General features: G+C 48.2%; 1 protein-coding gene across 2 annotated transcripts; it reads right to left on the reverse strand.

Moving 5' to 3' along the window:
- Positions 1 to 9,495: 9,495 nt before the first annotated feature.
- Caly (calcyon neuron specific vesicular protein) lies at positions 9,496 to 22,145 on the reverse strand. 2 transcript variants are annotated; one of them, XM_034511167.2, is made up of 7 exons: positions 21,895 to 22,011; positions 16,532 to 16,633; positions 14,295 to 14,454; positions 13,024 to 13,137; positions 12,023 to 12,136; positions 9,875 to 10,227; positions 9,496 to 9,644 (listed from the first exon to the last, which is right to left on the reverse strand). In XM_034511167.2, exons 2-6 carry the CDS (start codon positions 16,588 to 16,590, stop codon positions 9,910 to 9,912), a joined length of 765 nt encoding a protein of 254 aa, XP_034367058.1. In that variant the 5' UTR covers positions 16,591 to 16,633; positions 21,895 to 22,011; the 3' UTR covers positions 9,496 to 9,644; positions 9,875 to 9,909. The 2 variants fall into 2 exon arrangements, with proteins under 2 accessions (XP_034367058.1, XP_034367060.1); XM_034511169.2 differs by lacking the exon at positions 16,532 to 16,633 and having other exon boundaries at positions 21,895 to 22,145.
- Positions 22,146 to 23,657: the final 1,512 nt, after the last annotated feature.

Consider the following 23,657-nt stretch of genomic DNA (forward strand, 5'->3'; position numbering starts at 1 on the left):
TCTACCAGAGTATTGGAGGCCCGGGGTGAAGGGGAGGGAGTGCCTAGGATACAGGATGCCTGCAGTAGAGCCTAAGGGCTTGTGATTGCTTGGCTTTTGCACAGGCGCTTTTGTCATGCACATGAGGGCTCAGTGGCTGAGAAAGGGTCCCCTTCGCTGCTGAGACACACGGAGGGCACTTTTCTTCCCTAGTCTTCGGCTTGGCACATGCCTGCTGCTTCCAAGTGGCCTCTCATTCAAAGGGCCCGGCCCCCATTCTTTGTCCCCCTAGGTGCCCGGCCCGCGGCCCCTGGCAGCTGCTGCGCGTTCAGAGGCTCTATAGAGCCGGCTCTGCAGGTGAGCTGCCGGTCAAAGGGGCTTTCAGGCGTCACCAGGGAGCGGACTTCGAGCGTGTCACCACTTGCAGCGCTGGCACAATGGCAGCGCCACTCAATGGCCACTGCCCCGCCCCTCACGCGCGTGCTTGAGGGCCGAGCTGCAGATCGAGAGGAACGCGCCAGCCGTCCGAGTCTCCCCGCCTCTCTTACTTATTCCCCCATCCGATCTTTCTTCCCTTCTCCTCCCCTTTACCCCTTCATTTCCCTTGATGGCCTCCCATTCATCCTCCCTCCTCCGCCTCTTCTCTTTTCTCCCTCCCTCCTCTACCCCCTAATTGCCCCTTGGAGGCGGCACCCTCCGGGCTCCGCCCCGCTCAGCACCACAGTTGTTTCACCTCCTTTTCTCCCAATCCTTTCAACTTGGTTGAGTTCAACCGATTGAGTTCAGCTAGGTTAGTAGCTATGCCGTGCCGACAGCTAGAGGGGCGGGGCCCCATCAAGGCTAGGGAAAGACTCCCTGCACAATTTTCTAGCCCAGCAGTGACCCGAGAATGTGCTGCCCTCCTCTTTTGACGGTCTTTAGGATGTAACATTTGTTGTACTAACGAGAAGAGCAAGGTCCTAATGGGATCTAAGGCATTGGGGGTTGTTGTGTCGGGAGTCCTTAGGAGCGGGAGCCCATAGATCCTGCCCTAAGAGTGGAGGGGGTGGCTCCCTTGGGGTCAGGGACTCTTCTCCAGCTGGTTCTGGGGGAGCCAGGTTAGAGGATAACCCACTTCCTTTTTATCCTCTGCTCCACCTGAGTGCCCCTCAAAAGGGCAGAAACGAATTTATGTACACTACATACATTCCAGGAGGTCCTAGGTGTGGAAGAGAGTATGGCAGTTATTGCTCAACAAATGTTTGTCAAAGTTGCTGTGGACAGTGCAGGCTCAGTGCATGCTGGCCTGGGCTACTTGCTGCCTGTTCAGGCTTTTAGAAAAACAATGGACAGAGAGGGCCGGAAAGACACGTTAATCATTACCAGTGTCCTATGTACCAGGGGCTGGGTCGGAACCATGAAGGTTTGGGATGTCTGTCCCGTGTAGGCCGCCAATCCTGCCAATCTTTCTCCCTGTTCTGGAGTCTGTTATACTTGACAATGTCCTTGTTATCCCAACTTCCTTCTCAGGACACCCCCAAGTCCTAACCATTGGACTTGTCCCTGGGCCCATGAGGTTCAGTTCCTCTATAAATCTCTCCAGCTCCACCTCCAGGGGACAGTGGGTAGGTGCAGGGAGCACAGCCAGAGGGCTGTGATGCGCTCAATCATTAGGACGGCACGTGAGATTTGCCTTTCGAATGGGCTTGGTTTACTCACACAAACATTCCTTACAATAGCATGCTGTTGTAAAGGTCACAGTAATATGTAAATGACATCTCACCGAGGTGGGGGACGGGGGCCCCATTCAACTTGTAACTTCAAGTGGGTGTGCCATATCCTTCAAGGAGAGCAGGGCACATAAAGGACTGCTAATATGCACAATTAGAAGTTGGGGTCAGTGAGGGTCTGCCTCCCAAGCACATGTAGGAAGTCAGGAGACCAGGCTAGCCCACTGTGCCTAGCTTATCATCACCTTGCAAGCTGGCAGCCACTTATGAGGACATGAAATGTCTCGTTTGTGAGTTACAGCAATGAGGATCCCAAGTGGACCTGCCAGCTCACCAGACCTGGATGCTGACCAAGGGAGGCTGAGACTAGCTTTGTGAATAGGGCCTTCTCCTTCAGTAGTGTCCTGGTGTCCTAGTCTCTGCAACTTCTGAGTCTGACAGGACAGGAAGTCCACTCTCTGATCCAGCTAACACCCTGCCAGTCCCATATATATTAGCACCTGAGGATGTCCCACTTTGTTTTCATGCAAGATGGCACAGGTCCTTAACAGAGCAACACTACTTGCTTCTTGTCTTTAGTGACAGGGACACTTGGTCCTGTGGAGGGTTGCATATACAGCACCCTGGATATGCAGGCCTCTGGGAGGATGTATTAGTACCCCAGTGTTCAGAAGTACCATGTACTCTGAAGAGTCCCTGCCTCCAGTCTTGGCTATATGCTTCTTGTTTCTCTGTTCTATTCCTTCTCTTAGTTGGGGAGCTTTGGGGACACCAGCCTGGCAGATCTCTGCTGAGACACACAACTGCTGTTGCTGCCAATATGTTTCTCTGCCCTTTGCAATGGTCTTGAGAAGTATCATCCTGTGCTGGCTTAGGTGTCCTAGGAAGAAAATGCAGAACCTGGTCCTCAAAAAGAGTGTTGCCAGCAGTGTGTGTGTGTGTGTGTGTGTGTGTGTGTTGCATCCTCTCACTGAGACCATGAGCAAGCTTTCAGTGCACACCTGCTTTTGAAGGAGAGTAGCCAGGTAAGTTCTCCATCTGCTGGCCCCAACGTACTTCCCCCAGACTCAGAGCTGTCCAGTGAGGCCCGTGAAGAGGTGGCTGAACGACTGCGCCATATAACAGTGGAAGGGTCACAGGCTGCTTGCTCTGGCTCTGCCTTTTGTTGACTTCCAAGTGTTCAAGACCAGACTTTCCATAAAGATACATGTGAGACTAGAATGATGAACACCAACCTCTCTATTCTTCATAAGCCTGTGTTCCTGTCATGAGATGACGCCTGGACTCTGCCATAGGCTCTCGCCTTGTGTATTGCAACCCCTATACATTGAGAGTCTGCACAGAGATGGCCACAGCCATCCTTTTTCATCCTTTGGAAAAAAATGGTATTTGGGGAGCGCCTGAGTTTGTTCTCAGGTGAGTACTCCCATTGGGTGAGACAGGTTAGGTTTTCTCACACAGAAGCAAGCCACACAGGGTTGCTTTTCAGTGTTGTCATTTACTACCCATGATCCCCCACTTCTCAAGGCACATAGCCTTGCAATTGAGACCTCAATTGAAACGTCATCACTTACTGAAAGTCTGGCTGCAGCGCCACCTCCTGGAAGTAAACTAAATTGCACTTTTTCAGTAGAGTGCTTCTGCCTGTGCTGTCTGTGGGATGTGCCTGAACACACTTGTTTTGTCGTCCCCCCTCCCCGTGTGTGTGTATGTGTGTGTATTTGTGTATTTGTGTCTCTATCTGTGTGTCTGTGTGCTTATTATTAAACCTAGAGTGTAATTCAAGAGGCTCACCCCAAGCTTGAATTTTGTGTTTTGAGGGTGCAAACAATATAATATCCAAGCAAAGCTTTATTTTCTGGTGCATGCAGGGGAGGTGTGGGACAAGATGAGAAAGAAGGAGGACTGATTATTCCTCTAGCTCCTGTTAGAATCATTATAGATGCACTTGATTCTGACCCCGAACCTCCACCAAGGCAGGACTTTTTTTTTTTTTTTTTTTTTTTTTTTTTTTTTTTTACCTATTTATTTTATGTGTATGGCTGCTTTGTCTACATCTCTGTCTGTGCAGCATGTGTGTGCCCGATGCCAGAGGAAGGCATGAGATCCCCGAGACTGAAGCCACAGATGGGTATGACCTGTCAGTTGGGTCCTGGGAATTGAACTCTGTTCCTCAGCAAGAACAGCAGGCAGAGTTCTTAACCACTGAGCTCTCGCTCCAGGCTCTTCAAGGAAGGAACTTTGATGTGAGTGGCAGACACAGAGGTCGCTTCCCTGAACCTACATTTTTTTACACATCTTCAAGAAAAGTTGAAGGGTGATTTCCAAAGATGAGCAAATGTTGTTTTATGACACTGACACTAGGCAAGCCCTCTACCACTGGAATGGACACCTAACCCAACGATCAGTCAAGTATGAAGTCCCACACTGGGCAGATATTCTCAGTACACATCAGGCTGCGACCTGTGTTGTGATCCTGCTGGGAGCAGGTAGGGGGACAAAATGTCAACAGAATCTTGGGGCTAAGACTACACAGGGAGGCTCTCCCTTAAGAGGACAGCATCAGACAAAGTGTGAGGTGCAGAAGGAGAGGGACACTTTGCATTAGGCAACAGTTTTGACCTTGTAGTAATAAGCTGAGCTCCTGTGACTTAAGGGCTGGGGTTCCAGGTGGACACTGATGTTCCCCATAGGTAGTGTTAAAATTTTCCGGGGACTCCAGTCCCTAGTCTCTGAGATGTGCAAAGCAAATCCTCAGTCCAAAAACCTGCCTAGAGGGACCTCCAAGGAGCTATGAGATATCTAATTACTTCACAGACTTCTAGGGCATACTAGACTCCATTGTGCTCCACCCGGTTCTCAGACCTGCCTCTCTTTCCAGCAATCATAGCATTGGCAAGGACAAGAGAGACCACATATTTGAGTGTTGGCCCCTCCAGAGAGCTGACCTTTCATATACACCAGGGCCAGATCCAGGGACAGGATAATGGGCACACAGGACATTGAGGATCTCACACTGTGTGGGAAATGCCTGCCCTGGCCACAGTTCCACTCCAGAGTACAGGTAGGTCAGAGTACAGGAGTTCCGTGGTCTTCTGGAACTCTCTGATCCCAGGCTCAGCACCAGGATATGTGAGTCTGGAGAAAGAGGCTTGGCTGCCTCTGTGCTGCATACATAATCACAGGCACATTCTAACATAGGTACACATTCAGGGAAGTGCATACCTGCATGTGTATACATACATGTTCTCACATGCAAACATGCACACACATGCCTCTGCATCTCCTCTGAGCAGTCAGGGACTACAATGACATTCCTTTCCCTGCAACTAAAGTCTCATAGCCAGGAGACAGGACAGACAGACAAAAAGGACACACAAAGGTCTGTCACTTCAAAGGACCAAGGTTTTTTAAAGTCATAAAATAACACATTTGTACACACAATAAAGGGGAAATGTGTGAGACGAGCTATTTTACACTGCCACTGATCCTCCATTTGGGTTGTGAGAAGCTCCAGGAGGCACTGTCTCTTTCTGTTGGTGACAAGGACAGCAATGTGCTCTGTCTCTGTAACCAGAAGCCCTGTCCAGCTCTTCCTCTACCCCAACTAACAGTGTTTTCCCAGGGCTGTGTACTGCAGGTCTGCATCTTCAGAACCTTGGATTCATGGACCCACTGCACAGCCCTGGACCACCATGTGATTGTGGGACACTATACTGGAGCATGTGGGAAAGATGCTGAGGAGGAAGCATGGGCTTCTCAGACCTACCACCAGCCTTAGAAGACCCATCACACCAAGTCTTTGGAAACTATCTCTTGCTGCTGGGCTTGTAGACTCTGGGGTGCTTGGACAGATAAAAATACACCACCAAGCTACTCGTCACCAGGATTTCCTGAATGGTCAAGGCAGTCATGATCTTCCATTCCACCATTCTGGTCAGGTAGGTGCCAAGGCCTCCTCAGTGGTTCCTCGCTTGTCTAGTGACTGGGTTTCTCATGAGACAGAGAGGAAGGTACTCTAGGCTCGGGCTACTGTGTCATAACAATACTCTCATTATTGGACTACAGGCCTGACTCTGGTAGAGTGATCTGAGCCCAACAGACAGGATCCAGGGTCTTATTGAATGTCCCAGCACTTTCCACCCATAGGACCTCCAAGCTCTGTCCTGTCTACCAGGCTGGACCTTTTTGGCCTCTGTGATTAACTGAGTCTCCCCATGAATGAGAAGGATAGACCAGGGCCTTTCTTACCACACTCTTCCCTGAGCCCAGGAAGGCACTATCTTAAATTTGTTCAGGCAATAGGTATAATTTGCAGAACTGGTGGGGGCCTTCACTAGGTCAGAAAGACCTTCAGAATTCTGTAAGAAACTCTCTACAGCCTTAGAAGGCTGTTACTTTCCCTTATCTATCAGGTGACACAGGTGTGTATCCTTAGTGAACAGGGTCCAGGTGACATCAGGAGCTCAAGAGAATTGTTCTGTAGCAAGTGACCCCCTATTCACAAGAAGGTATCAAGCCTGGTGCCCACTTCTGCAGCCACTGACTTACAAAGGATTAAGGTTTCTAAGTCAGGTCCTGAAGGCCTATACAGTTCCTATATATAGCACAGCTGGCCAAGTCTGTTCCTGTCTATCTGATGCCCAACTGATGCCAAGTAGTGAGACTCACATTGCTGGCTTAGGAGACAGACTCTCCTGGATCCAGCCCCACGGTTCTGTGGCATGCTCTGAGTAAAGCCATCAGACCAGCTCTAACCATTCACGAAGCCCTGGGACAGCTGTCATTTTCTGCTCCTCTCCAAAGAGTTCCCATCTCAGGTGAACATAGACTCTTTAAAACTGGAGGAGAGAGGGGCAGAATATTGGATCATAGAATCCCTGGGAGAAGAGAATGTCCCAGCTTTAGCTTTTAAAAAGTACTTATAAAGTGCTTATGTGCATAGATGTTCTGCCTACGTGTACTGCATACGCTGTGGAGGCCAGAAGGAGGCATCAGATCCTTTGGGAATGAAGTTACAAATGGTTGTGAGCCAACATGTGGGTGCAGGGAATTGAACCTGGATCCTATGGAAGAGCAGCTAGTGCTCTTAACCACTGAGCCATCTTTCTAGCCCACAGCTTTAGTTTTTTATGTCTCCATGAAGCTACAGCACCATGGAATCACAGGAGTAGTTATAGGATAGGGGTCATTCTAGAATCACGAGTGTTGAGAACTTGAAGGTCCTTCCTTATGCTCAAAGATCACCTGGGAAACCAGGAATGTTAAGCATGTAGGATTGCCTTTTCAGTGGAAAAAAAATGTAAAATCTGTTCTTCTGTCCAGAAAGCTGGGAATTAGAAGTGATTAATAGCTGGTGATCTGTGTTATTGGTTGGACCAAACCATATCAACCTTCCAGAACCAGGACCAGAGGTGGCTAATAGCCCAAATGACCCCTGCATTATCTGTATAGCCAGAGGCTCCCCCAAGTCTCAAAACCAGGACCAGAGGTGGCTAATAGCCCAAATGACCTCTTCACTGTCTGTATGGCCCAGACCAGTCAGCACAGCCCCTTCCTTTGGGCCCTTAAGCTATCCAGGTAGCCTATCTCTAGAAACCATCTTAGAAGAAATGACACATACCCTGAGTTGAATTTCAATGTAATTACAGTTCTTTGTACACCAGGATTGTATTAAACCAGGAAACCTTTTCCCCTCAAATTATACTGTTTAAACTTGTTGGCAATAAACTGTCTGGTATCAGATTTCCTGATTTGATCCAGATTGACAAAGTCAATTTGAGCCAAGCTTTCATTCTCATCTCTTGGCAGATGATGCTTGCCTTTACACCTGCAGGGAACCTCACACAGGAAATCCCATTCAAGTGCCACAAAGCAGTTGAAAGACCACAGTGTAGTTGCTAAAATCAATGAGGCCTTGTGTTGTGACCTGGGAGGTCACCCCTATGTCACACTCTTCCTAAAATATCCCATCTGGAGGAAGTTGCTATGCTTCCTCTAAGGTGTCCAAAGTGTGAGAGGACTGTTTACAGGTACTATAGGTGTGTGAGATACGTGTGGCCAGAGGCCAGGGTGGAACCCTGAGCCTGACTCTCAGGAAAGGGTGGCCAGCTGTGGGGCTGCTTGCATGCAGGCCGAGGTTCTGCCTGCCCTGGCCATTTTGATTACCTAGGTGGTATCTGTGCCAAGGTTAAGCATGAAAGTCTAGGCTGTTTGCTGGGAGAACCATAAGAAGTTTTTAAGTGAACATAGCTTCTCAACTTGCCTTGACCAAAATAACTTTAAATTTTGTCTCATAAGCCTCTCTTTAAAATATGTATTCTAGAATGAGGGATGATAGGGGCTGGTTTTTTCTTGATGGAGAAAGGAGTTACAAATAGGGGAAGGGAGGTTCTGTATTGAACTTGAGGTATCAGTGTGAACCGATGAAAATTTGGGGGGAGGCGTGTGTGTGTGTGTGTGTCTGTCTGTCTGTCTGTCTGTCTGTGTAGCCCAAAGCTAGAAGTTAGCTATCTTCCTCAATTTCCCTCCATCTACATACATATATACAAACATACACACATACAATAATTTTCAAGATGGCCTCTCTCACTGAACTCGAGGTCATCGATTTGACTAGGCAGGCTGGCCAGTGAGCTCCAGGAATCCTCCTGTCTCTGTCTCAAATGCTGCTGAGCCTAGCTGTTTTTATTTTTGCCGAGGGTTGGGGATCAAATTTAGGATCTCATGCTTGTGTGGCAGTCACTTTAATGGAGCTATCTCCCCAGGCTCCATGGAGATTTTTGTGTGTGCCTGTGCATGCACAGAAGCAAGGAGATGCAGGGTGTTTCTCACTGAGCACCTGGACAACAGGCCCAATGCCCAGATCTCCCAGCATCCAAATCTTTTCCAACTCCCAATGTCATGGATGTAGCTCCAGCTCTCATCCAAGTCTTTGAGTTCCACGTTAGAATAAAATGGCTGTTCCACAACCTCTGGCCCTGATGCAGGGGCATACCACTCTTAATGCTAAGAAGCCTTTATGCCTCATGCAGAAAGCACCAGGCCTCCTGCTTAGAGCTTCTCTGCCCCCTGGGCAACCCAAGTTCTGTTATGATCCTCATCGTCCAGGGATCGCCAGGTCTGAGCTCACCTCTCATTAGCCAAGGTGTCAAGGCCCCAAACAGAAGTGATCAGAAAAGAGGTACCAAGGGTGAGTGACTGAGTTAGAGTCAGGCAGAACAAAGAGCTAGTTGTTGTAGGGAAAGGAGGGGATAAGGAACTCCAGAAAGCTCCCCTGGGATCTTTTAGATAATTTGCCTCCTGTCTAACTCCTGAAGAGAAATAGCCAGGGAAGGAACTGAGGAGGGGGACCTCCAACTTACAGGAGGCCAACCACAGTGTCCCTGCAAGGTCACACCCCCAACTCAGAGTCAGTATTCACTTCCTTCTTCATTAAGTCATTTCTACTTGTGGGTGACTTACCTAAGGGAAACAACTCATTATGGGTGCTGCTAAAAACCAGGAGCTCCTCCCTGAGGAACAGAACAATCCTACTGTATAGCAAGGATGCAGAACCAGACCCAGAACCAGGTAGCTAATAGCTAGATACATCAGAGTATAGACCTGGGACAGTCAGGGGCCATCGCAATTCCCCTGAGTGGCTTATTCCATTGTGGCCAGTGGCCCCCAGGCTTGGCTGATGTGGAGAGAGGCAGAGTCTATTCCTCTTCCTTAGAAGCAGGCACCCTCAGGTGTCCTCCTAGGTTCAGGAGCTAATGAAAGTGTTCACGAAAGGTTGCCACCAAAAGAGAAACCAAGAGCCAGATAGATGTGAATCTTTACTTAAAGAAAAGCAACAGAGTCAGAGGTCCACCAGGGGCGGGGGACTTCAGCGGAGTGCTTTGGGGCAGGAGCACAATCACTGGGTGGAGAAGCATCAGGCAGTGTGCGTGTCAAAGTAGCTGGTGGGAGATGCTGTGAAGATAAAAGAGTCAGGGTCACAGGGGTAGAAAGTTGGTGTCCTGGGCAGGAAGGCAAGCCCTGTGCACAGACCCGGAGGTAGAGAGAGGGTGCACATCCGGGTAGGTTTCTGGGCCTGACCGGAAGTGAGGGAGGTGGTGAAGGAGGGAGGTTAGTGGGGGCCAGAGAAAAGGGCAGGGCTGGGCAAGCCCAGTGACCTTGTGAGCCAGCCAGCGCACACTTACCCCAGTCACTGGCGGAGCGGGGGCGGGGCAGACAGTCACTTGGGGGCCTGGGACGGCTCGCCCTCCGCCTTCTGCGGGTCTTCTTTCTCTCTCATGTCCAAAGGCTTCCCTGATGGCTCGGTGCCCTCTGCCTCTGCAGCTGCTGCTGCAGTGGACACAGCCGTCGCAGCTGGGGTGGTGCCCTTGTGCTCCTCCTTGGCGGCGTGGTAGCTGTTTCCCCAGACGGCGGGTATCTCAGTGCCGTGCTTGCGGCTCAGTGGGTAGGCCCCGATGGCTGCCAGGATGCTGCGGTGGCGTTCGGGGTCCATCTCGGTGTAGTACATCTCCAGGGTCAGTGGGGTGCAGATCTTGTGCTGCAGCAGAGGCATATTCCGGACCAGCGTGGGGGGCCGGGGATCCAAGAAAGAAAGAAAGAAGAGGAGGAAGGGTCCCAGTTAAAAACCCACAAAGGCAGCTTAGGCTTCGGGTCAGAGGATCAAAGGGTCAGAGCCCAAGGCTCCTTGGAGAAAAGGGGTTGGGGTGCTGCCAGTGAGGAATCTCTTAGAACCATGCTGTGTGGGAAAAGCAGAAAGCACGCAGACTGGTGTGGTGGAGCATGTTTGTAATTCCAGCACCGGGAAATCCTCGCGCTGACGCAGGAGGATCGATATGAGTTGGAGGCTAGTATGAACAAAATATTGAATTGCAGAACAGATGAAAGTAAAAATGTCCTCTCTTCCCCCTCCCCTCCGGGTGGGACAGACAGACTTCAGTGCCTTTGTGAACTCAAGCCCAGAGACCAGAGGTTGGGGGGGGGGGGGGGAAGAGAAGACATTACTTCTGAAACTTTTTTAAAACATTAAAAATTATAACCGTCAGCTGAGCGTGGTGGCCCACGCCTTTAATCTCAGCGCTTGAGAGGCAGAGGTAGGCGGATCTCTGAGTTTGAGGCCAGGCTGGTCTACAGAGCGAGTTCCAGGACAGCCAGGGAATATATATATATATATATATATATATATATATATATATATATATATATGTATATATGTATATATATTTCATATATATGTGTATGTATATTTCATATATATGTATATTTCATATATATGTAATATATATATAATTTTGGAGTTGTGACCTTTAAAGTAGAAGGAAATATTTGCTAAATATGCAGAAAACATTAATGTCCATAATACATTTCAAAGCCTCTCAAGTGGGCCAGTGGTGGTGACACACACCTTTAATCCCAGCCCTTGGGAGGTAGAGGCATTATCTCTGTGAGTTCTGGCCAGCAGGGGCTACACAGTGAGACCCTGTGTCAGGAAAAAAACAAAAAAACAAAGCTCTCACAGTCTAAGGAAAAGATAAGACCGCTCAGTAAAGAATCCTGCCAGTGTAGGTATGGCTCCTCCTAGGAAGCTGGAGGAAGCCACAAGTCCTTCATTCAGTTCCACTAGCACCTCATACCCTCAGTTTAGAAAACACACCTTCTCTCTCTGTTCTTTTACATTTTACTTTGTGTTGGGGTTGGAGAAATGGAGAGAAGAGCACTGGCTGCTCTTCCAGAGGTCCTGAGTTCAATTCCCAGCAACCACATGGTGGCTCACAACCATCTGTAATGGAGTCTGGTGCCCTCTTCTGGTGTGTCTGAAGGCAATTACAGTGCACTCATACATAAAATGAATAAATAATTTAAAATGTTTACTTTGTGTGTCTATTTGTGTGCTTGAGTTGGCCAGAGGGGGTCTCCTAGAGACATTGTCTCTCACTGAACCTGGAGCAAGCTTCAGCACCGTCCTGCCTCACAGTGCTGGAGTTACAGAAGCCACCACATCTGGCTTTTTACATGTGTTCTGAGAACTCGAACCCAGGTCCTTATGCACATACAGTGTGTGCTCTTTCCTACTGAGCCACCTCTCTAGTCCTAAAGCAACATTTTCTCGAAAACTTTCAAAAGAGAGGATCTTGTTATATTCTGGGAAGTAAGAGAATGGCCCACACAGGAACAGTCTTGTCATTCAGAAGGAAACCCCAGGATGGGAGACGGGAAGCATCCTTCCCCCATGCTGCCACAGGGAGCCCTCTACAACCTGGCATTGCCTGGAAATCATAGGAGGACCATGGTGGTCTCTACCATCCCTGCCCAGGTCTTTGGTCCCTCAGGCTTACCCGAAGTAGAAAGCCATCTGGGCAGGTGAACTGGTCATACCAAATGGCCCTGTACATGATCAGCACACAGCCTAGAAGTGCCATAGCAAAGGCTATCATCCTTGCAGTGGGCAGCTGGCCGAGGAAAAGAAGCAAAACAGTGCAGGTGAGATAAGTTGAGGCCAGCCTCTCTGAGGGGGTGCCCCCTCAGGACTGGGCCTAGGCATATTACCACCGCCCTTACATCTTGTCTCCTTCTTTGAGGTCAGCTCCCAGACCAAAGGTCTAGGGACCACTCTTTGCAGGCCTACCCTTGCTGGGATTCTAGAAACATCCATGACCAGGTAAACTGCATTTAGCCAGTGAAGTTGCATGCAGTCAGTTGACCCAGAAGGTGATATAGGAACAGGTTTGCCCTACCCATGTGCCCCCTACAGAAGGTGGTGGTCACCACAGCAGGAGTACTGGATGCAGGGAGCATTATATGCACATATGTGTGCACCAGGGATGGCATGGGAGGCTTCTAGAGAGGCAGGTACATTAGTACCACCCTGGGCAGATTCAAAACAAAAACAAAACAAAACAAAACAAAACAAAAAAGCAGTAAGGCCCAAGCACTATGGGAAGGGGGCAGGTGTTGCTTCTGAAAATGGAAAGGCATTAGAAATAGCTAAAAATGATTAAATGATTAAATGATTAAAACCATCACTGATGTGGTTAAAAGAAGTCAACGAGGAGATAGTTGCCAGATAAAAAGGTAAGGTTCATATCTTTTTCACAGAAAGCCTGAAGAGAGATAGACAGTGATGGGCTGGGGAAGAGGTGCTTCCCACCGGAAGTCTCCCACAAGCTCAGTCTGTTCAGAAGGCTGGATACAGATGGACAGCTAAGGGCCAGCCAGCACTAGAGGTGACATCTGAATAGGAGACCTAAGTAAGACCCAGTCAAGCAAACAAGGCCAGAGTTGCTCATCTATCCTCTCCCCTGCCCTAACTTCCCATGGTGAGGGGTGACATACTTACTCTGCGTCCTTCCTCTGGGTGGCTACAGGTCAGCCTCTGACCCTCCAAATCTGGGAACTTCTTTGGCTGGTCTGCGGAGGTAAGTTGATATTCTGTCTGTGTTTTGATGACCACCTAAAGAAAGAGATGGTCATGGCATTGCTGGACAGCTGGCAGGGACCCAGTGAGCCCTGCACTGAGGGATTAGAAACCTGATGACCATTTGTTTGTCTGTACTGTTTCATGGCCAGTATAGCTACAGCATCTCAAAGCTGAAGCCAAAGGAAGATGGACACTGAGAGTCTGATGGGGACCACAGATATTCAAGGCTGAGACAGGCCACGGCTGGGGTTCCTCACTCTGTCAGCTGCCTTCTGTTCAGGGTCCTGGCTCTCTTACATGGACTTCCCCTTGTTCTGCTCCATAACCTGGCTCCTCCTCCAGGAGGTCTGTCCTGACTTCTCTGACAGCTTACACAGTCTTGAGCCTCCAACTACATAGGGGCTTAGACATGGGTGATTCTAGGCTGTTTGTATTCTTGAGGAGCAAAGGATAGATCTGCCCACAGAATTTTCTGTTACAATAAATGCAGCTGAAACACACCCAGATTACTGCAGAGCTGCCTTGGGCTCCTTGAAGGGCCAGGCTGGGCCAGCCTTGAACTCCTGTTTGCTTCTCATTTACTTCTGCAGAAGACCCTCAGTGACCTGCCCAAGAATCCTCCTTTGTGCCCTAACCTAGAACCTTGACCAAAAAAGAAAGAGTGGCATACGACTGCCACGATGAAACACCATGACCAAAAGCAAGCTGGAGAGGAAGGGTGTATATAGTTTGCACTTCCACATCATAGTATATCAGTGAAGGAAGTCAGGACAGGAACTCAAACCACCCACAATGGGCTTGGCCCATCAGCCACTAATTAAGAAAGTGTTCTGTAGGCTTGCCCGTAGGCCAACCTTATGGAAGCACTTTCTCAACTGAGGTTCTTTCTCTTAGATGACTGTAACTGCTGTCAAGTTGATATAAAATTAGCCAGCCCGAGTGGTAACTGCAACTTGCTGTCCCCTGTTAGAATACATCATAGTCTGTTTAAATTCTAAGAAACCCAGTGGTCAATTTACCCTGTTTCAGATGGGGTAGGGACTCTGGATGTGAGAGAGCTGACCAGGAGGTCTAACCAGGAGATTACTCTTGCCTGTGATTAGTTTGGATTTCTGCCATAAACTTCACCCACACCTCTTTGTTCCTAGGCAAGCCTGAGAAAGTCTCCCACAGTGGCTCAGGCTCCTCACCTGGTCAGAGAATGATGGCTGAAGCTGGCTGACATCCAGGGGGCTGATCAGAGGGACACTGTCCATGGCACCCCCATCCTGGTCTCCTGTTTCCTTGCCTGGCTTCCCTGAGAAGCTGCAGCCTAGCTTCACCATGGTGGATGACGGTCCTTGTCCCAGCCTAGAAACAGAGATAAGGTCACCACTTATAAGTCATTCTGAGTACAGCCATAGAGCTGGTTCTGACCCAGAGTGGTCCCAATAATCGTCATACAAAATCCAGGGATGGGTTGTGGGAGGCCCTGCTCAAGGCTTCACATCCCTTCCTGACCTCTCAGCACTGCAGGATGGTACCTCTGGACAGAGACCATTTCAAAATAGTGCTGAGACATCTTCCTCTGGCCAGCCTGCTCTGGCATGTGCTTTAAGTGCATATGTTCCACTGGGAGGAAAAGATCCAAGGGTTAGTTGGATTGCCAGGCTGAAAAAACGAGTCCCAGATCAAAGTGAATTTGTTAACTGTTTTAAAACTTTATTTCAAAACAAAACAAAACAAAACAAAACAAAAAACCCAAAGCAAACCAACCAACCTACCAACTAACCAAACAAACAAACAAAAAACCCAAAAACCAAACCAAACAAACAAAAACAACCAAAAGCAAAAACAAAACAAACAAAAACCATGTAGCCTATGCAATAAGGGACAAACTGCCATTGTTATCTATGTGAAATTCAAATGACGGTGACAAAAGTACACAGTCCTGGTGGTGCAGGAAGGCCCTTTGGAGAGCTGAGATCCCATCCTGTCAGCCAGGCCAGCCAGGCAGTCACTGCAGTCTGGAGGAGGGTGCAGGTCCCACTAACTCTGGGTAAATCAAAAGTGAACACTTTCAAGGCTGGAGAGATGGCTCAGCAGCTAAGAGTGCTTGTTGCTCCTGCAGAGGACTTAGGTTGGGTTTCCAACATCCATAAATGATGGCCTCACAACTTCCTGTAACTCTAGTTCCAGAGGATCTGCTGCCTCTTCTGGCTTCCACAGGCTTCAGCCATGCATGTGGTGCACATACACACAGAGACATATAAATTTAAACATAATGAGTAAATACTTTTGTAAGTCGTGTACACTCTCATCTTGATGCTGATCTCAGAAGGGAAAGGGCCTCTAAGCTGACAAATGAAAACCCTCTTGAAGCTGTATGTGGTGACACTTGCTTTTAATACTAGCACTTGGGAAGCAGAGACAGGCAGATCTCTGAGTTCAAGGCCAGTCTGCTCTATATAGTGAGTTTCAGCCAGTTGTGTTGCCTAGTGAGACGCTGTCTTAAAAAGTAGAATAAAATAGCACAAAACAACTTCCCCTCACATAGAACTCCAGTCCCAGACAACATCATGCCAATATAACCATTTATTTTTATTTTATATCCTGATCACAGTGCTGGGAGGAAGTGGGCAGAGACATGTGGAATTTGGTGGCTCAATAGCCAGCTAGCCAGTATAGCTGAAGTGTAGAGCTTGAAGTCCAGTAAGAGACTCTGTCTCAAAATAAGGTCAGAGAGGAAAACACCTAAAGTGGCCTATGCACACTCAGGTGAGTGCATCTGAACACACAGGCACACGTCACATACACAGACACACATACACACACACAAATGGTGCCTGAGATCAGGCACTGGAGAGCTAGTTCAGCAGTTAAGAGCACTTTCTCTTGTAGAGGACTTAGGTTCAATTCCCATCACCAACATGGTAGCTCAAAACGGTCTATAAAGCCAGTTCTGAGGACCTGACACCCTCTTCTGACCTCTGCAGATACCAGACACACAAGTGTTTCATATACAGACAGACCAGTAGGTTGTTAGCATTTCCTTTAGGCTCCTCCCAATAGTTACCTAGGAACAGCCAGGTTCATGCCTGGCTCCCTTCCCTTCCTTCCCTCCTTCCCCCCTTCCTCTCTCTGCCACTATCTGTTCTCCTCTCTCCTCTGCCTCTATCCCTTCCTCCAGGTCCCAAATAAATTCCCTTTTATATTGCATGGCTTGATTGTTTAGGGGGACACCTTGGCAGTGGCCACCAAGGCACCACCTCACTCCATGTTTTATAAAACACAATGCAGGCCAAACACTCATTCTGACACATAAAATAAAACAAATCTAAATTAAACAAAATAAGAAGGGATTGATGAGATGGCTCCGCAGTTAAAAGCACTTGCTGATTTTACAGAGGACCTGGGTTCAGTTCCTAGCATCCACATAGTGACTCACAGTGATCTGCAATTCCAGTTGGAGGGTATCTGCCTCCCTCTTCTGACCTCCACAAGCATCAGGCATGTATGTGGCACTCAGACATAGAGTCAGGCAAAATGCCTATACAAATAAGAAAAAGAAAAGATTTAAAAAATAAGAAAAGCTAGCCGGAGAACACCTTTAATCCCAGTACTCAGGAGGCAGAGGTAGGCAGATCTCTAAGTTTAAGGACTGCCTGATTTATAAAAGGAGTTCTGGACAGCCAGGGCTGTCACAGAGAAATATTTTCAAACAGACAGACAAACAGACAAACAAAAACAATTAGCTAACTAAATGTAAAAATAAGAAAAGCTAAAGAAGAAAATTATCTAGTCAATTTTAGTAGGAGTCAAAAATGTATTTGGGAAGACTTGAAATTCACTTACAATTTAAAAGATCTGCTTGCACACTGAGGGCAGAGGAAGGACCTTAAACTCCAACAAATTTATTGAATGTAAGTCTTGTTGTTTTGGTTTTTTGTTTGTTTTGTTTTGTTGTTTGGGACAGGGTCTCATTAAAGCTCAGGCTGGTCTTGAACGCCTGATCCTTCTGCCTCAGACTCCTGAATCTGGGATTACAGACGTGCATCATCAGACAAACTTGAACTTGGGTCCATCTTTGAGACTACAGAAATACAGATGACCTTTGCTGGTCTGGTGGTTTGCATAAGAATGGGCCCCATAGGCTCATGTATTTGAATGCTTGGTCACCAGGGAATGTCACTACTAAAAAAAAAAAAAAAAAAATGAGAAGAATTAGGAGGTGTGGCCTTGTTGGAGGAAGTGTGTCATTGTGGGTGGGGGGAGGTGGACTCAAAAGCCCATGCCTAGCCCAGTGCTTCTCTACCTCCAGCTACTTCTCCAGCAGAATGCTTGCCATGCCTGAGGTCATGCTCCCCTCCAGGAGAATGGACTAAACATCTGAATCTGTAAGCAAGCCTTCAGTTATAAGCAAGCCTTCAGTTATAAGCAAGCCTTCAGTTGAATGCCTTTTTTATGTAAGAGTTTCCTTGGTTATGGTGTCTCTTCACGGCAATAGAACAGTGACTAAGAGAGTCAGTGAAGTTCCAGAAGCTACGGTCCTGAGTGCTCAGCCAGCACAGTTGCACAGGGGTAAAGAAACCAAGGCATGGGTTTGGAACCTAGTACTGATTATTCACGGATGAAATAGAGCTTGTGTTTAAATGCAAAAACAAATCCTCCGTATATAAAGTATAAACATTGAAAGACTCCAGGGTTGGTGAGATGGCTCAGTGGGCGAAAGCACTGGCTGCCAAGCTTGACAACCTGAGTTCAATCCCGCACTCAGGTTGACACACATGATGGAACGAGAAAACTGTCTCCTGCAAGTTGTGCTCGGACCTCCATGTGTGCGACATGACATAAATAGTCACTTACACACAACAAAAAAGAGCAATAAAATATTTAAGGGACTGGAGAAGTAATTCAGCGGTTATGAGAACTGATGTTCTTTTACATCAATATCTAACACCCACATAGCGGCTCACAGATATCTGGAACTCCAGTTCCAGGGAGTCCAATGGCTTCTCTTTCAGGGGCACCAGAAATACATGTGGTGTACACACATACATAGACATAAAACACTAATACACACAAAAAATTAAAAATGAAAAAGTCCAGTTAAATTCGAGTTTCTAGAAAGCAGCTGTATTTCTATATGTCAGTGGCAAATTTTAATTTTGTTACTTTTAACTATGTATGTCTCTGTGTGTGATTTATTTATTATGGTTTGTATGCATGTATGTCTGTATCCACTTGCACAGGTCAGAAGAGGGCGCTGCCGCCCCGGGAACTGGAATTTCATGTGCATCTGTGTGTGCGATTGCCCTCAGAAGCCATGGGCGTCACATCCTCTGGAGCTGAAGTTATAAGGAATTGAGAGCTGCCTGACGTAGGTGCTTGGAATATAACTTAGGTCTCTGTTGCTCTCAACCACTGAGCCATCTGTCCAGTGCCTGGTGTTTTTTGTTATTTGTTTTTTAAATTGTTTTTTAGGGTTTTTGTTTTTAAATAACACCTGGTCTCACTCTATAGCCCTATACAATTCAAGGGTGGCCTTGAACTCAGTATTGTCGTCCTCCCCAGATGTGAACCAGCTAAGATTACATTTAAATACTTTCAAAGTCTAGGACAGAGATGATGTGCTCCATATGGAAGGCCATGAAATATTGACTAGGGAACAAGGCACATCTGAATCCTCCATCAGATACAGAAGACTATCGTGCAGATTTTGGAGGTCTTTATGCTCCAACACCTCTGGCAGGATTTATAGAATCAACATCTCTCAATCAAAATCCCAACAAATGTGTTTATAAACTTGAAACATTAAAAGTTTTGTGTTGAAGGCAAAAAGACACAAGATGTTTTAACAAAGGAAGTCCATTTGCTGGGTGGGTATCTGCTCTGACCACAACAGTGTACACTGGTGGTGTTGATGCCTTGCAGAGAGAAACCCATGTGACACATTCTACACATTTAGATCTCAGTTAATAGCAGAGAAGCTGCCCGAGTCTTAATAATTAAAGTCTGCTCGGAACGGTGATCTTGTCACTACATGCATATTTGAATGCAGATAATGAGCACCCACAATGCACACACAATGCACACACAATGCACAAATGAATACAGGAATTTGTCATAGGTGCACGAACAGGGAAAACCGAGACAACAAAGCACCCCAGAGACCGTGCAGGAGAATATTTACAACATCAGGAAGAGAAAGATTTCCCCAGCAGTCCTAATAGAAGAAAAACTCAATAAAATTACTTTGTCTTAAAATGAGAAATCCTTGTCTATCAAGACATTCAAAGAGGAGAAACAGAAGCCAAAACTAGGAGATATTTAAAACCCACAAGTGACGACAGGATTGTTGTGGGCTGAATGATGTCCCCACGAAGAGGACCACAATTTCTAATTCTTAGTGCCACTGATAGAGACATTTAAACAGTCCTTACAGTTGTGATGGAATTAAGATGAGGTCATTCTAGAATGGGTAGGGAGGTGGGGGTTATTCCACAGTGGGCATCCTTAAAAGAGGATTTGGACATAAGAGGAATGCTTTCTGCAGATGGTGGCAGCCTGGGGTGATATAGTGTTACCTAAGACTGCTCAGGACAGCTGAGTCTGGAAGAAGCAAAGGCAGACCCTCTCCTTACAGTTTCAGCAGAAACACAGCTCTGGTGAAATCTGGTTTTGGACTTCTTGCTTCCAGGATGGTAAAAGTTGTGGTTATTTTGGACAGCCACCCTCAGAAAGCCAGCAGCCCTCCAGGTCTACAAGTAACCACTGCTTCTCCTTCTCTACTGGTCAGCCACATAGATGTGACAGGGCCTGAGGAACACAGAGGAGGTGGTGTTTCAAAGCTGTCCAGTGTCAGGGACAGCTGAATGCAGAACTTCCCAGGACAAGAAAGTAGAGAGGAAGGCTGGGCAGGGGATGAGGGAGGAATGGCTATAGGAGGGAAGGAATCAGCATCTTCATACACACCCTCCCCATCTCAGGCAGGCCCTTTAGGATCCGGGTCCCTTTGACGTGTGTTACACGGGTGACCTTGTGTCTGGCCCAGCCTTTATGGAAATCAAGCAGTGTCAACAAAGAGCTTCCTTATGGGGTGGATACGGTCCTAAGGAGGGAGCTGGCTCAAGGGGAACCTTATGCTCTGGGGGCAGCTCGCTGGGCATTGTGATAAAGATGGACCAGAAATTATAAAGAATATAAACAGCTGGCCAGATAATACACAGAGGCGAAAGAACCAGGGAACAAACAGGAACCGATAGAAGATGGCATCCCAAGCATTCAAGCCTCTACAACTGCTCCGCAAGAGGCCCCTGCCTCCCCAAGAGCTCCGCCTATGGTTGCCTGGGTGATGTAGCCGAAGGGGCTAGTTTACGTCATCTCGAGTTCCCATGGCAACAGAGGCAGGCCTCTAGCTCCCTGTCAAATTTCTAGCCAGGCAGAACATCGCAAACCAAGAGTGGACAACTCTCCTCTCCTCTCAGCACACCAGAAGATTCCATCCTGGATTTTTGGGGAAGATGACAGGGTTCATAAAGCTTTAGAATTGTGAAGGTTTCCCAACACCATCCACGGGTCCTTCCCTCTGGCGGGGCGGGGTATCTCTGGTCACGTTCTAGGGCTGTGCACCAACAAGATGCTGACGGACAGATGATGGAGGATGCGGATTTTTATTTGAAACCCCATAAAAGTTGGGCTAGAGGTCACAGACTCACTTTCACATGGAGCCTTTCATGCTGCGTCACACAGAAGTGCACATTGGTGGGGGCTCGTTCTCTCCTTTCACGGCATTGCCGCAGTGCCCACCCTGATCTGCTTGCACCAAAGCCCTTTAGGTAGTGGTGGTTTGCCTCCAGTTTGAACGGCTGTTGTTCTGTAGGGCCCAAGCAAACAGGGACAGAGAGGAGGGGCACGGCTGCTTGTGGCTCCCCACACTCACCAGCCACCTGTGGCCCAGCATCGGAGCCCGGGGCAGGTGGTTTGAGACAAGTGGCTGTTATACCTCTTACCATCCTTGAACCTTCACTCAGCGACCCCCATCATACCCTCCCATGCTCAGGCAGCTAAGCATTCAACGTTCTGGGCAACACCCCCTCTGCTGACTCCTTTCTCTCCATCCAGCTGTTTCCTTTTTTAGCACCCCACCCTCCCAGCAGTCAGACCCGAACAGGAGCTGACATTTTTGCCCCTGGGCCACCTTGGAGATGCACAGCTCCCACTGGCTCTCCCAGACCTGCAGAGGTGGAGCCAGCCCGCAGGGAGGGGGTCTGCAGTCACCATGAACTGGGAGAGCTGAGGTCCAGCTGTCCCGCCGCCCCGGCTACCCGACTATACCCAGGGTAGGGATGTCCAGCTTCATATGGTATTTGTGCAGGCTGAGCAGCCATTATTCTTCCTAATGTCCAGGCTGCCACTGGCCTGTAGGGGTTTCTCGACATACCTTGAGGTCTAGGGACCATTCTATCCACCTCAAGTTAGCAGAACTGCTGCTCTCAACTGTCCCTGAGAGGTCTAATGACCACCCTCCACCGGAGCCAGCAGGGTCAGCCTGACTTCTAGTGGAGACTACAGGAAGGAGCCGGCTGTGCTCCGCCGCTCAGGCAGACACCAGATCAACCAAATCACTCCCATAGACTCTCAACCCCTACACCCATAGCTTTGCACGTACATCCCACAGGCGCACATTCACACACTCTTGCACCCGCCCCCTTCCTCGCACCTCGCACATCCCTGCACCCTTGCACACCCACGCACACATGCTGGCCCCCTCATCCCCATTCCAAAAGAAGAAACGTGGAAATGGCTCACAGGCAGTTGCTGCAAAACGCAGTCGCGGGAGAACAGGGATGCCGTGTGGATGCAGAGGATGCAGTTCCAGACGCTTCACCACCAGGCGGGGCGGGCTAGGGGCTGAAGCCTGAGAGCGAGGCTGTGGTTGCCATGGAGATGCAGGCTGGAGGAGGCACCACTGTGGCTCAGGTGGCCTCACACCCCCTCCCACGGCAGACCTCTACACTGCCTCTGATCACAGTCACACACCTGACTCGTGCACTTCACACACCCTGGACATACATCTCACATACTTGATAGATATTTCACCCTCCCTATCTTACATATTGCTAAGACATACTTCACACACAATTTGCACCCTTGACACACACAGCACGCAAAGTCATACATCAACACCGGCTCTTAAATCTCACATCACTTCACTGCTGGGGGCAAACCCGAGACCAGAGGAGCCCTGGGTGCTCCTCCAGCAGGGACTCCTGGGGTTAAGGGGGAGCCTGATGCTTCCCCTGATATCTCATAGTAGAAGCTGGGGTCAGGACAGCTGTGGTTGGCCTCTCACCTAGAGGGTGCTCCTCTAGATGTCAGTGTCTGAATTTCTGGGCTGGAAGCTTTCCTAAGACTGGCCTTGTCTTGCTTGGTCACTGTTGTCTGCGTAATGGCAATATGCAGAAGGCACTGGACAGATGTTTGGTCGAGAGTACGCCTCGCTTCACACAGGGCATATCTCTAGTGGACGTGCTTCTCGTGGTCTTAGACTCACCGGTAGTCCTCTGTATTCACAGCTTCTCTATCTCGCTGTTGACTGGAATCCTGTAGCTGTTATGAATCACGGCTTGTCCACAGGCAGGTGTCTGGGTTGTTCTCCTTTGTGTCTGTTGCTTGAAATGTAACAACATTCCTGACCAAGTCTTTGTTAGATGTGTGCTTTTGTTGCTCTTGGGTAGATGCTGGAAAGTGCAATGGGGTGGTGAGCTGTCAATGTGGGTGCTGGGGACTGAACTCTGGCCCAACCCGAGAGCATCAGGTGTTCTTAATAAGGGTGCCATTTCTCCAAGACCAACATTTAGCTTTTAAGGAAAATGTTAAATTGTTTTATCCAAAGTGGCTGTACTATTTTACATTTCCATTATTGGCTGTTTGTATCCATCATTTGTTGTTGTCTCATGATCGACAATGGCACGAGCCTACCAGTCTGTCATGACAAACTGCCACAATTAGTCTTACTATTCTGGAGGCCAAAGCTCTGAGATCAAGGTGCTGGTGAAGGTCCTGCTGATAGCCTGCTCCTTTACTTCTGTAGAGAGTGTCAGTGTCTTAATTTATTCTTAAAGGACACCGATCATACTGGATTAGCCTCTTCCTCTTCTCTTCTTCTCCCTCTTCCTCCTCTTCTTATCTTCTGTTCCTCTTTCCCTTCTCTCTCTCTTTTTTTTTTTCCCTTGCTCTTCTTGTGTCAGCACTGGCCTTGAATTCTCTGCATAGCTTAGAATGGTGATGAATCCTTGATCCTCTTGACTCTACCCCTTGAGTGTACAGGCATTTATGTGGTCCTCAGAATGGAACTCAAGGCTCTCTGCATGTTTGGGAAGCATTCTATTAATTAGTCATGGTTCTCTAATGGAACAGAACTGACTGAATTAACGTATACGTATATATGGGATTTATTAGATTGGCTTAGAGGATGTGGTCTGAGTAGTTCATCAACGAGTGACTCACACTGGAGACTGGAATTTTTCAATCCATGAGGATAGATGTCTCAGCAGTTCCAAGCTGGTTCT

This window comes from Arvicanthis niloticus, chromosome 1 (genome assembly GCF_011762505.2).
Source record: "Arvicanthis niloticus isolate mArvNil1 chromosome 1, mArvNil1.pat.X, whole genome shotgun sequence".
Classification (NCBI taxonomy): domain Eukaryota; kingdom Metazoa; phylum Chordata; class Mammalia; order Rodentia; family Muridae; genus Arvicanthis; species Arvicanthis niloticus.